The 13736-nt window shown below is 57.9% G+C and overlaps 5 protein-coding genes; 3 read left to right on the plus strand and 2 right to left on the minus strand.

Moving 5' to 3' along the window:
* The first annotated feature begins 5888 nt into the window (after positions 1-5888).
* CHC_T00004164001 (hypothetical protein) lies at positions 5889-6062 on the plus strand. The gene has a single exon (XM_005715559.1). The coding sequence runs from the start codon at positions 5889-5891 to the stop codon at positions 6060-6062; it is 174 nt and encodes a 57-aa protein (XP_005715616.1).
* Positions 6063-6524: 462 nt separating this feature from the next.
* Positions 6525-7283, minus strand: CHC_T00004165001 (hypothetical protein). XM_005715560.1 is given in 2 exon segments: positions 6525-6638; positions 6639-7283. The coding sequence occupies 1 exon segment, from the start codon at positions 7281-7283 to the stop codon at positions 6639-6641; it is 645 nt and encodes a 214-aa protein (XP_005715617.1). The 3' UTR covers positions 6525-6638.
* A 1191-nt stretch (positions 7284-8474) lies between these two features.
* CHC_T00004166001 (hypothetical protein) lies at positions 8475-9786 on the plus strand. XM_005715561.1 is given in 3 exon segments: positions 8475-8844; positions 8939-9492; positions 9493-9786. The coding sequence occupies 2 exon segments, from the start codon at positions 8475-8477 to the stop codon at positions 9490-9492; spliced, it is 924 nt and encodes a 307-aa protein (XP_005715618.1). The 3' UTR covers positions 9493-9786.
* A 188-nt stretch (positions 9787-9974) lies between these two features.
* Positions 9975-11343, plus strand: CHC_T00004167001 (hypothetical protein). XM_005715562.1 is given in 3 exon segments: positions 9975-10065; positions 10170-11137; positions 11138-11343. 2 exon segments carry the CDS (start codon positions 9975-9977, stop codon positions 11135-11137), a joined length of 1059 nt encoding a protein of 352 aa, XP_005715619.1. The 3' UTR covers positions 11138-11343.
* Positions 11344-12042: 699 nt separating this feature from the next.
* Positions 12043-13215, minus strand: CHC_T00004168001 (hypothetical protein). XM_005715563.1 is given in 2 exon segments: positions 12043-12240; positions 12241-13215. 1 exon segment carries the CDS (start codon positions 13213-13215, stop codon positions 12241-12243), a length of 975 nt encoding a protein of 324 aa, XP_005715620.1. The 3' UTR covers positions 12043-12240.
* Between the last annotated feature and the right edge of the window lie 521 nt (positions 13216-13736).

Raw genomic sequence — 13736 nt, forward strand, 5'->3', positions numbered from 1 at the left:
CGTTGGAGGTTTGTATTGAAATCGTTATGGTCACGATGATGTTGCACAATTACTGCAGTAATTGCAATGCATGCATTGCCCGCAACGGTCGCCCACACAGGATTAATAATTATTGCTCTAATTCTTTAGAGATATTACAAGAAGAGACGAGCGACTGGTACAGGATTGCGAAAGAAGACAACCTTGAGATGGTTGAGATGGTGCGAGATTGTGTAGAGGCAGACTTCACGCGAGGTTCGTCGAAGAAAAGAGAGAAAATGGTTGCATTTCTGGAGAAACGAGGTATTCTTCGTCCTTAGATTTCTTTTGTGTGCTTCTACAAGCATAGGAGCCGTCCATATTGGGCGGGGTGGTGGTGGGATAAACTGAGCATTTGATATGTGCAAGTACATAATTTCTGCGCGTCTATCCCTACCTTCGCTCTCTCCCTCCTTCCTTCACGTCATGCGGTCCACCTCCCCTCCTAATTCCTCCTCCCTCCAACCCCACTTCCTTCCAACCCTCCACCCCCGCTTCTCCTCGGAACGCTGATCCCCTATTCGTCTTTTTCTTCGCCACCCTCGTCGTCCTCTTCTGCCTCCTCAACCCCTACACCACCCGCCACCGCCTCTCCCACACTATGCCTTACCCTCCTCTTTTTCCTCCACTCTCCCGCTGGCCCGCCCTCCACCGCCATCCGCGCCACGCTTACCTCCCTCCACGACCAAGCCCTTTCCTACCCGTCTACCTGCTCCACTTCTCCCCCCTCCCGCCCATCTCCGACGCAAAATTCACCCTCATCCACCACCAGCGCACCACACCGGTCCTTCTTCTCACATCGCTCCTCTCGTGCTCTCCCCCTGCACCTGCTCGCTGGAACGCATCTCTCTCGGAACGCGGTCTCCTGTCTCTCCGCTGCGCGGAGCCGATACGACGAGCGCCCAGACGTGGTCGCCTTGTTCCTCTACCGCCCTCACCTCCGAGTGCGCGCCTCATCCACCGCCCCGGACCACCTCGTCCACGGAGCGCCCGCTCTTCCCCTTCCCGCAGCCGGCCGCTGACGCCCTCCTGAGCCAACTCTCGCACGACACCCTTGCTTTCGTCCCCAAACACGCCCTGCACCCTCACTTCTGGCTCCTCTTCACCGAATGGCTCTCCCACCGCTGCTCCGACTGATACATGTACGCAGCCGGCCCCGGCCTCGACCGCACCCCGGTCGGCCGCTCGGCCCTCTTGGAGTCCAACTGGATTCAAGCCCCGTGGAAAGTTCGGTTCTCCAAGTTCCTGCACGAGTACAAGGTCGCCGTTTGTAGCTGTAGGGGGTGTAGGGGCCCAGGGGGCGCGGGCGCGGCGTACAGTGGCGGTTTCGTCAATGTCAAGGAAAACGGCGGGCAGCAGAGCAAGGGCGACGTCGGACCGCGCGTGAGTGGACGACTTGCCTAGTGAAATTTAGTGCGTTTTCCCTGATTTTGTTTGTAACTGACTGCAACGGGAGCGTTGAGTTTGATCTAGTTGGATAATAAGGTAAAGATGTTGCGAGATAAAATTGACACAAATGTGAGAGTGAGCTGGCGGTGAGATTAGTACGAGATGAATGTGGAATAACAAAACTGTTAGGTCTTATTCGTTTTCAAACGGGATAACGCGCCCCAAAATGGCCTCCTCCCTAATCGAGGCGAGCTTCCTCGGGATTTCCTTAAACACCTTCCGCTCGACCAAGTACATAGGGAAGAGTGGAAACGGCATGGCGACGAGTTCATAATCGAGTCTCACTCCCCCCTCGACCTCGCTAACCGAATAACTCCGGACAAACTCCGAAAAGTCTCTCCCCTCGACCCTCGAGAAGGAAATAAATCTGTCCTCCTCCCTCTCGTGCACCTGGACCAGCATGCGCGATCTGAGTCCGAGCTTGTTCGAAATGATGCCGACCTGGTCCAGATACACGACGCCATCGCGGTCCTCGACGGTGCTGGACACGATGTTAGGCATGTAGCGCTCGATGCGGTCGTACGACGTGAGGACGCGCCACACGCGCGCAGGCGTGGCCGCGATGTCGACGCCGCCAACCACGCGGCGGCGGCGGCGGCCCAGTGACTCCGCGCGCAGCGAGACCTTGACGGGGTGGTGCCGGTCCGCCAGCACGGTGGACGGCACCCGGATCACCTCGTCCTTGAGGACGCCGGCCGCGGAAGTCGCGCAGAGAGGGAGATGGGGGGCCGCCACGCGGCGCGCCGTGCAGCAAGGCGTGGCCGCCACGCAGTTGCGCCGGCGCGCGTGGGCCAGCAGCGGCGGGCGCGCGGAGAGACGGACGGGGAGAGAGGCTTGGAAAGCAGGGCGCCGAGACATTGTGGGGTGAGGTGCGCATGAAGGGCGGGAGAGAGGGAGTGCTCGTTGTCGAAGGTGAGGGTCGCGGGAGAGGGCTTTGAGGACTTTGGGCGTTGACGGTGAGAGCACCGCCAGGTGCGGTGGGGGACGCGGAGATTGACTGTCGGCCGTGGCCCGGTAAGAGGGGGCGCGTTTGCAGTCCCACGGTGGACGCCTCAACCAAGCCCTCAGGCGGTATCCTCCGCCGCCACTGCCGTCGCTTGTAATTTTCCCACGTAATTTCTTTCCACGCCCTCATTCCATCCTTCTCATGACGCGCAATCCTCCTTTCTCCCTCGTCCGCCGCCTTCTATCTTCTCGTAATTCCTGGCCTCTTTTCCTCCACTCCCCTCCATCCCTCACATACCTCCTTTCTGCACAGTCTCCCTGCTTCCAGCCGCCTTCACGCCTCAACCCCAAACAACCCCAAATATCTGCGTGAGCATGCGGGAGCCCGCTTCGCCGCAGTGGGTACCGTAGACGCGGTGCCATTGAACGAAGCGAACATGTGTTCTTTCTCCAGGAGGCCTGTGCAGGCTCGTAGTGGAGAGAAGGGTCGCTAACCGAGGCGAAGGCGAGTTCGAGATCTCACAAACGGACGCTGCCCTTTACTCTCACTATCTTCCATTACGCATGCACCCGCGGCAAGTTCTCCACGTCTGTTCTTGGATCCCGCCAAATTACGGCGCGTCCGTGCGCGCGTCTCCTCCGCAGCTTATTCGGGGCGGCGGCAAGTGCCACAAAAGCCGAGGCGCTTCCTGCGCTTACAGTGGACGATATTACAGGTCTCCTAGGCGTCTAGGACGCGGCGGCAGAGCTTGGCGGCGCCGCCGCGACCGGCGCACGGGCCGCGGAGCACCTCCTGGCGCACGCACTCGCAAACGTCCAGCCCGAGCATCGTCTCCGCGAACGGGACGCACAGGAGTAAGGGGGCAACGAGGAGGAAGACAGACTTAACCATGGTGAGGGCTGAGATGAGGTGAAGGTGCCACTGAGGTTGGATACGGCTGGAGAGTGCTGGAAACTGCTGAAGATAGGCTATGTATGAAGGTGGGGGTTGGAGCGAGGTTCGCGAGTGTCGCTATCGCTATTTATCGCACACGTCCGGTCGCCTTCTTCCCGTCGTAGGCCGGCTTAAAGCAAGCTTGTGCAAGTTTAAGCGGCTAGTGGTGCGGGCTGGTTTTCTGCAACCGTGGTGTAGGGGAATCCGAAAGACGGAAGCACTTGCGATGTTGAATTTTTGCGAGCGTGTTTGAGCCAAACCTGCGTGGACTGTTCCCGAAAAGCGTCCTTACCAGCTGGGGCATGCCAAACTCGAGGATCCTGCAATTGTACGGGACCTTATTCAGGCCGAAAAGCTTGAGCTCCGGGCGGTTTTCGCGAAGACCGAGCAGATCTGCAGCGAGCCACTGGACGTTGTCCTGGGTGGGAAAGAGGACGACCAATGCGCCTTGCGCGAGATCCCGGGCGCTGAGGTCGCACACGACGGGAACGGCAAAGAACGGGAGCGGAAGGATGACAAAGCGGGTTTTCTCAAGGGCGACGGTGGGGGAGGCGGTCAAGAGATGCAGCTTGCCCGTGACCGTGGAGCCGTCCGGCTGGTCTAGGGTGCTGCCGGTCGAGGCGGATAGGCGCTCGGCCTTGTACTGGTGAGCCCGAATTCACAACTTGTAAACTATGAATCCCTAATGCCTGCATCTCGCTTCTGCTTCTTGAACTTGTTGATAGCCTCTTCCAAACCCTGCTGACACATCTGAATTATGCGTTCACCAGCCCCAGCATCCTTTACTCGTTTGAGGCGCAGAGTTCGCTTTTGGATCATTTCGTACCAGTCTTCGTTAACCATTTCGTCGGAGAGAGGCATGGGATGTTTTCCTGCCCCCTCTGTCGTACTATGCGCGCTGCCAAGCATTTCCCTTACCTCTACCCAGCGGTTTTGGGTCTCCACTCGCATTTCTTTTATCTCCTCACCAGCTTGCTCAAACGAAGAACTTCTTCTTTTCTTCCCGGATGAAGATGTAGATTTTCCAGCAGACCCGTACCTCCCTCCTCCCTCCATTCCCGCAGCAAAAGTTTTTCAAGCTGACATCTAGAAAAAAATGGTCGGGCTCCTTCGTATCTAGACGACATACGACGAAAAAAATCCACACACGTTTCATATCTGATACTAAAACATTTCCCTCCTTGTCGTGTGGCCACAAATAGTTCGGGAAGCTCTCCGGGTCATTGTTACCAGACCTATTGTAGTACTCAAAGCGTTGAGTAAAATCGATCGCGTCCTCTGGTACACATCCTTCAGTCTCTCAGCTGACCTTGCGCAAAGGGGAGGGTCTGCGGAACATACATCTGGTACGGAAGTTGAAAAATCTTCTTCGTACGATATAGATGCATCATTGAAGCGCTTCGCTATTTCTCGCCAAAGATCTTCTCGAGTGAAGTTTGCACGAAAATCTTCCAACGTAAGCGCATTGTTTAAATCTAAAAGAGCTTTTCGAGCATGCGAATCATCACGCAAAATGACACAGAATCTCGCAAACTCAGAGAGCGAAAACAATGGAGCGTTCTTGGTGGTCGTACTTTGCCGAGATTTTGCCTGTGCTATTTCCCCACCATCTCCGACGCCGCGGTCCCCACACTTTCTTAGAGCCTGTACAATATCCTTCAATGGAGGAGGTGAATCAAAATCATCCACGCTTCTCTCGCAATCCTCAACAAATTTATGAAAGCTGCCACATTTTTTGTTTGATTGGCACGTCAACTCAAATGTATACCCATCGTTCCCCCTGTGCCGCACAAACAGATAATTGCGGTAGACGATGTGCATTTTGTTACCCCAAGTTCTCAGTTTCCATTCCTTTGCTATTTCGGCGTTGGCCTTTTTGGTCATTCTGGAAAAGAACGTAAACGTTTTCGTACTTTCAGGTATGTCTTTGACACATGTATCTCCATCTGCCTGTAATAAAGCCCTCGGGTGCAGTGGAGAGGCACTGTCAGTGTAACTTGAGTAGCCACATCGCGGTTCTTCCAAATTGGACGGTGGTGTGGTTATTTCATCTTGCAGCGCTTTAGAAAGTACAGTTCGCCTGGGAGATCGCCTTGGAGATCGCCGTAGGGATGGGCGTGAGACTGGCGCAATATCCATCACTTTGAAGGGGAGAGGGAGGGTGGAGAGGAGAGAGAGAAGAAGGAGATTGGGGAATGAGGGGATTAGGAGAGGAGGAGAAGAGGGGTCAAGGCAAGCAAATGGGCTAGATGGCCAGTGCAGTTGCAGTGGTGGTAGCCTGCTCATTCTGCCATGACCTTGCCACTTCCGCTTCATATGCTGTCGTGGAGTTGCTCCGTGAGAGTGCAATCCGGATCGGACGCGGAAAGTATTGTACGGTTTTCTTGTTTCTGCTCTGCTCACGACGCTTCCCGTGGCCATTCAGAGAGTTCCACTGGCCCCTTCTTCTCCTTGTGCAGTGTTGTGCAACCAGAATAAGGACCAGTAGCGCACCTGCACTTGTTGTGACTCTTCGCTACTTACAGTCAGGAGATTAAGTTTAATGTCAAAGATTAACATCGAACTGTCCAATGAACAAAGTACAAGTTATAAGTGGTATGATAGGGAGATTCGGGTAGGAATCATCCCGGACTCTGGAACGGGTCTGACAATCACATGCGTTTCTCTACAAGATGGCCTTACTTTTCAATATCTCTCCTGCGGCATCCAGCAATGAACATACCCCACTGTGCAAAGTTTGACCGTTTTTGGATGGCAGGAAGTACTTTTTTTAAAATTTTATGAAAGTAGTTACCAAATCAACCTTTCCGGGAGTGGTACCAACGATACCGCAACTCATACTCTTCAACATCATCTTATAGATGTCTCGGACATTTGCCAAGCCCTTGCATGACCGCAATACAGCCTGTCTGCTTCATAGGGCTGCTTTCTGTGTACTTCTGCTTCAGCGTGCGAGCCCACTTGTGCCTGGCCCAAAAGCTTTCATGTTCCCCTGTACTGTTTATACTGTGCAGCGCAGACCTTTTGGTTGCCCTGTTTGCTCGAAGCCAAAGCCATATCCTCTCATTGTTTTGAGACAACTTGACAGATGTTGTACACTTGATACACATCTTATCCACAAACACACCGCGAGGCGGAAATACTGTACACGCAGGCGAAGAAGACTCGCTGCAGCTCGCGCAGTCATAAAACCTTGTAATGCAAGATCCCACGTTTGTAGTACATAATGTTTTCAAAGCGATAATCTTCAATTAGCAAAACTCTACAATACGGTACCCTCCCCTCTCCCAGCTTACGGCTCCACTATGTAACCCTCAAAATCCATCACTTCGCCGGCCTCGACAGAGTCTGCGAGCCACTTCTTCTCCACATTAGCACACCCCCCGAGCACATGCGCCCCATCATTGATCACAACATCCATTCGAGTTTCCGCGATCCTCCCCCCGCACAGCTTAACCAGCTTGCGGATGCTGGCCGCGTCCTTCTTGTCCGACAAAATTTTGATGCGCTGCCCCTCGAGTATCCGAACGGTCGTCGCCCCGGCCTCCACAGACCTCGGTGACTGTCCAAACTGGTCGCTTCTGAATACATTCATCGCTTTCCACTTTCCCTCGGAGATAGAGCTTGACAGCCAGTCTTCCGACACGAGCGGCACCCCACACGCGATCGCTTGCAACAAGCCCCACCCCCTCTTGGTCTCCTTGCCGACGATGTAGGCTTTGATCTCGCCTTCGGATTCAGGACCGTATGAGATGATTTCGTACTTGCCCAGTTGCTGCACCGCATGCTCGAGAAGAGCGGAAGCATTGCCGTCGCGCGAACTACAAGCCAAGCGACCCAGGATGGCTTGCTTGGCCGGGGTGCGTGCGACCTCGCCCATCTCCTCGTCAGAGTCCGACGAGCACTCCTGGTCGTCCTCTGAATCCGGGACCTGCATGTCTTCGTCCTCGTCCTCTGATGACTTGGCCGGCGCGGCCTTGGGCTTGGGCTTCCTCGCCTTCTTCGCTGGTTTCTTCTCCTCCTTGACCTTCTTTTTGGTATTCACAGGCTTTTTCGTCTGGGCGACCTTGGCGGCCGCGGTGGAGGCCTTCTTGGAGTAGGTTTTGACAACGGACGGCTTCTTTTCTTTAGTCTTCAGGAGGGTCTTTTTGGGGCTCTTCTTATCGTCCTTGGAAATTGTCTTTTTCGGCTTGGACACTTTCTCCTTGTCACCCGTTGCTTTCACCTTCTTGCCCTTCGCTGGGGACTTGGTCGGGGACTTTGCCTTCTTCTGCGCTATGGGGACGCCCTTTCCAGACTTGGACACCTTGGACACGGCTTTCTTCCCCTTCGGAGACGTCTTCGGCGAAGCGCGTCCTTCTTCCTTGCTCTCCTTCGGCAAGACGATCCTCTTCCTGACCAGAGCGGTAGCCTTCGGCTTCGGCTTCGTCTTGCCCTTCTTCGACTCCTTCTTAATGCTCTTCCCGGCGGCGTCTTTCTTCTTGCCCTTCTCGGCACCCTTAGCAGGCTTGGCCACCCGCTTGACAACCGGCACTTGCTCTTCTTCCTCCTCTTCCTCTTCCTCCTCCTCCTCCACCACCTCCTCCTCGCCAAAATCGACGTCGTCCTCCTCTTCCTTGACGTTGTCAGCCTCCTCGATGTGCTCGACCAGCTCCCCGACACTGGGGGCGTTCTCCTCGGGCGGGCGATCCGGCAGCTCCATGGAGACCTCCTCGATGTCGCTGTCCTGCACGGCCTCGGGGGCCGGGGCGTGCGCGGTGGGGGCGAGCGCGGAGGGCACGGACTTGACGGGCTCCTGCGTGTCGGCGTCTCTGACGGACTCTGCGGCGACGCTGGGACCCATGGGGGCGCGGTGCGGGGCGGACAGCGTGGCGGGCGGTGCGGCGGGCGGTGCGGCGGGCGGTGCGGCGGGCGGTGCGGCGGGGGTGGCGTCCGGAGGAGTGGCGGTGGCGGCAGGCTCTGTCTCGGTGGGCGTTGCGCTTGAGGGTGGAGTGAACATGGCGGGCGCGGTGGGGATTCGTATATATGTAGGCAGAAGCGAAGCGTTCGGACCCGGGCTGCGGTTCGGTCGGCGAGGTTTGTGTCATGGCGGGTGCACAGGGGCTCGCATTTGAGCGTTTCCCGCCAAATGGGTTCGTTTGAATCGCTGCATGCCAGGACGTACATTGCTGTGCGACGTACTGTCCACGTGTCCACGTGGTATAAAGAATTCGAGACAGCGCGTTTCTTGTTGATTGTGAAGAAGGGCGCAGGCTTGGACAGCGTTGTTCACACCGCGTCCCGTCCCATCCCTCCGTCCGTTCCTCTCTCCTTTGCTCGCACCGAGGCGGCTGGTATCGGACTCGATGGGCGTGATAGGCTTGCCGCGGGCGCGCAGACGCTTCGGGGCGTACGTGGCGGCGCTGGCCGTGCTGGCGGCGCACGCGTCCGCGATCCGGTTCTACCTGCAGCCGGGGGAGCGGCGCTGCTTCACGGACGAGCTGCCGTCCAACTCCAAGGTAGGTTGGCTCATCTCTGTTGGGGGTTGTTCCCGGTTGAGCGTAGCGGCGAAGACAGCGCGACTAACCAGGCGGTGCGACGCGGCGGGGGCAGATTTCCGGCGAGGCGCTAGTGGCGTCCGGGCGCGGGGAGATGGAGATCGACGTGTGGGTGACGACGGTGGGCGGGACGGTGCTGTACCACCGGCGGGCGGCGGAACACGGCAAGTTCTCGTTCCGCACGCCGGCGCTGTCGCGCAAGTACCACGCGGACATGATGGACGACGAGGACGAGTACGACTACGAGGAGGCGCGCGCGGAGGAGGACACGTTCAAGGTGTGCGTGGAGCACCAGCAGGTGGGGTCGCGCGCGCACGCGGCGGGGACGCGGCGCATGGTGTCGCTCAAGCTGAACGAGGCGCACGGCCCGGACGGCGACGACGCCGCGGAGAAGGGCGATACCGACAGGCTGGAGGCGACTATGATGGACATGGAAGCGAGCCTGAGAGACATGAAGCTCGACTTGGACCATCTGCAGTGGAGGGAGAAGTGGCTCACAAAGGGGATGCAGAGGACGACCGGGAGGGTGACGGCGTTGGCGGTGTTTTCGCTGGCGGTTATGGTGGCGACCTCGGCGATGCAGTACAGATATTATCTCGGATATTTTAAGCAGAAGAAGCTGTGTTGAGAAGGAAAAGGAAAGGGTTGGGAAGCGACACCATGGCGGTCGATCGACGGGGCAGCGGGGGACGGGCAGCGGGGGACGACGGTGAGTAAAGGGAGACAATCGTTGAGCGGATGTCGCTGTGGACATAATCAACGCGCACGCTGTTGAAATCCCATCCTTGCTGGCTTCCGCTTCCCCGCTCCCCCCCCATTGGCTGTCTGCCCGCGCAAACGTCATCAATTTAACCAGACCGATAAACGTGGCAACGTGTGCGCTCTGCCCCGCTGATCGACCAATCATCGCTGCATTTTTTTTTTCCGTCGAAACCGCATAGTGCACCCGCCGTACACACCTGCACTAAACAACCCACCAATCCCCCGGGGGCCGCCTTTCTGCATAACAAACGGATGCCCACGTCCCAGCCCCCCACCCTGCTCCACCCCCCCCGCGAACTCCCCCCCCTCCCCTCCCTGCCGTCCGCGCCATGGACGCCCAACAACATCACCGCAATCCCTCCCGGGCGTCCGACGCGCTCAGCGCCGCCGTCGCTGAATCCGAAGACGAACACATCAGATGTGAGTAGTCGCCCGCCCAACCCCACCTTGCCCTTCATCCCTCTCCCCCTCCCCCGCGCCGACTAACACCACCCCCAAACCACTATCCCTCTCCCCCATCCCAGGCGCCAAGTTCCGCCAGCAAGAGCTCTGGGCCTGGAAGCCCGTGTGGTCCCCGAAAGTCGTCATCGTCATGTACCTCATCGTGTGCGTCGTCTTCATCCCGCTGGGCGTCATCGTCTTCGTGAAGAGCTCCAACATGGTCGCCACCGCCCGCCTGCGCTACGACAACGTCGGCGCGTGCAGCATCGGCCCCGGCCCGTTCGCCGACGCCGAGTCCGCCCCGGAAGGCAACTGCGTCATCGCCGTCGACATCGACCGCAACGTCACCGCCCCGGCCTACTTCTACTACGGCCTGGTCAACTTCTACCAGAACGCCCGCACGTACGTCACCAGCCGCGACGCCCTGCAGCTGCGCGGCGACGACCGCTCCGAGTCCCAGGTCGAGGACAACTGCAAGCCGCTCGTCACCCTCCCCAACGGCTCGCTGCGCAACCCGTGCGGCCTCATCGCCAACTCCCAGTTCAACGACACCTTCGACTTTTGCACCGACGAGCAGTGCAACGACCAGCTCACGCTCAATTCTACCAATATCGCCTGGCGCGTCGACCGCGAGAAGCGCTTCACCTCGGAACAAGTCCGCGGCAAGGAGGACCTCATGGTCTGGATGCGAGTGTCGCCGTACCGCAACTGGAAAAAACTCTATAGTCGCATCGAGAACAACATCCAGGCCGGCCGCTATTATGTGCGCGCCACCTCCCGCTTCCCCGTCGAGGGCTTTGAGGGCGAAAAGTTTTTCTACATTGCCGAGACAACTTGGTTTGGCGGCGCAAATAAGCTCCTGGGCCTAGCTTATATCGTCGTCGGGGGCGTCGCCTTGGTGCTGTCCTTGGTCTTTATCGTGGCGAGTAGGAAGACCCCCGACCTGGATCTTCCGCCGGAGACCACTGTGATGCTGGATGGCATATCGCCACAGGTTAGGCCAGAGTCGTCTTCGGATGAGGGCACAAGGGCGGTCACGTTAGACGCGTGACTCTAGAGGGGACTCAAGTTGGTACTAGTCGACCAATATTGTATATTGTGACCCGGGTCGTCGTGGTGTTTTGCCATGCCCGCTGGGATTCAGACAGTTTTGTGGCATGTTCCGGTTGTGATTATGTTTTTCGTACAAGCGTGCGGATATGAGCCCATATGTGAGAGCAGTCAATAGTACAAAAAGTAAAAGCTATGATCCCGATACCTGTTGTGCGACGGTGCCGAAGAGGGTCTAGTCCGCGCGTAACGGATCCTCGGAGCGATTGACTATGCAGCCTACAGTCAACAACAGGCAGTCCCCATTAGATTCCATTCCACACCCGGCTCGCTTTCAGGGTATGAGAATTGTCATGAGACACGACAACACAGACAGTGCTACGGTACATGAGAATAGTAGCACTCCCTTCCTCTCCCTCTCTCCCGCTCTCCCGCTCTCCTTCTCTCTGCCCTCTCTCTAACCAGTCGGTGCCACCGATGTCAACACAATATCGACTGAAACGTTACGTACAAGAGGACAGTGCTACTGTACATGAGAATAGTAGCACTCCCTTCCTCTCCTTCTCTCCCGCTCTCCTTCTCTCTGCCCTCTCTCTCTCTAACCAGTCGGTGCCACCAATGTCAACACAATATCGACTGAAACGTTACGTACAAGAGAGAAGATTTTCTAGCGGCGTGACTGTCAAGATGTCAAGCGGAGCACAAATCCCCTCCCTCTCCGCCTGACATATCTTGCTGTACGAGTACTAATTTACACAAAATACAGTGCCGCAGGTGACGAGTAGTATTCTCTCTGGCCCTCGACAAGTTGCCTGCACCATAGATCCGCAACGACCATATACTTGGGCGGTACCCTTTTTTGAGCTAGTCGCGAACATGTGTGCGCGAGTTGCGCAATTTGCATGATGACACAAAGACCAAGTTTTATTTTCAATGATATAAAATATGTACAAACAAGGCGGACGTCTGTTAACGCTAACGTGAACGACCGACTCCCCCACTTCCTTTCCCCATCCCCACCTCGCCACCAAACACTCAAACACACACCATACAGTCCACACCAAAAAGAGAACAACCAACGATTGGCAGAACAAGAGGCAGGGCTCATGCTGACTTTGCGTGCCGTACGCCCGCAGTAGCAATGACCTTTCCGTAGTTGGAATTTCCAGGCGTGGCCTTGTTGACGGTAGCAGCGTTGGAGGGTATTCTAGCGACCGACATGACAGTGCATTGAACCTCTGCGAGCTGAATAGAGCCGCGTTGAGTGTCATTGACATCCTCCTCGAGCCCCGCGGCGGAGGCCGGGAGGATGAGGGAGATGGAGTGGGGCTGGCCGCAATGGTTTCCATGTCGTAGGCGATGGCGGCACGACTTGATACTGTCCATGGCGGCGACGGCGTCGCGGATGAGGACGTACGAGTACTCTGGGATGACAGCCTCGGTGTCGTCGGCACGGGCGACAACGCTGGCGGCGTTCTCGTCGGCCATGTCGACAAACATTTTGTTGGCCTCGGTGTCGATGTCCTTGTCCTCGCGGGGCTCTTGCCTCTGGGTGTCAAGGTCGGTGGCAGGGTCGGCGATGATAGGCTCATCCTTGGTGGAGGGTTCCAAATCCTCCTTGCCATGCGGCAACTGCTCCAGGACCCTCATACAATTGGGCTGCCACGAGTGGTCGGGTTCAGCAGAGTGAGGGCGACGATTGGGCATGACGCGAGCCACGGCGGTGTCCGTCGGGGTTGAGGTCCAAACAGCGGGCAAATTACCGTCCGAGCGATACGACGCGGAGCCCTTCAGCAAGCCTGGGGTACCAACAAATGCACCCCACATAAACATAACGCAGGCCATGGTGGTAGCGGCGCCGGCCATGCGCTTCCTCTTCTTCCTCTCTCTAGGATCATCGGTGGAGACCGACGGGGCATCTGCGGACGACACAGTAAGCACGGATCCCAAGCGCGAAGCGACATCAGACGGGACCTGAGTCAGGCCGAGCATGACCGGTTGACGCTGGTGCTGCGGCTGGTGGTGGTTCTGGTGGTGCTGCTGCTGTTGTGCGAGGGGCTGGTGCATGGGCGGATGCATAGAGGCGGCCTGGGCGACGGCGATGAGGCGGGCGTTGGCGTAGTCGAGGGCGTGGCGCAGGGACTTGTTCTCGACATTGAGGGCGGCGACGCGCTTGCGCAGGGAGGTGGCCTCTGCGCCGGCGGAGGCGAGGCGGGTGGAGAGCTCTGCGACGAGGTCGGGGTGGGGGGCGAGGTCGTGCGGCGGGGAGGCGGCCGTGCGCGGCGGCGGGGCGAGCGGGCGCGACTCCGAGTGGTCGGTCGAGGACGGCGGCGACGACGGGGTGGTGGTGGGCGGCGACGAGAGCGAGAGCAGATCGGTGCAGTCCGACAGCTTCTCGTACGGCGAGTCCAGGCGCGACGGGTGCTTGTCCGTCAGCGGCGGCAGGTGCGGCGTGTCCATCGAGAAGAGGTCCAGCAGGTCGAGGTTGGGCAGATCGTCGGACGGCGACGAGGACAGCGCGTTCAGCGGCGGGAGCGACGTGGCGGCCTCGACCGGGAGGTCGGGGATGGCGTCGTCCCAGGCGATGTCGGCGTCCATGG

This window comes from Chondrus crispus, genomic scaffold, assembly GCF_000350225.1.
Source record: "Chondrus crispus Stackhouse genomic scaffold, scaffold_216, whole genome shotgun sequence".
NCBI lineage: Eukaryota > Rhodophyta > Florideophyceae > Gigartinales > Gigartinaceae > Chondrus > Chondrus crispus.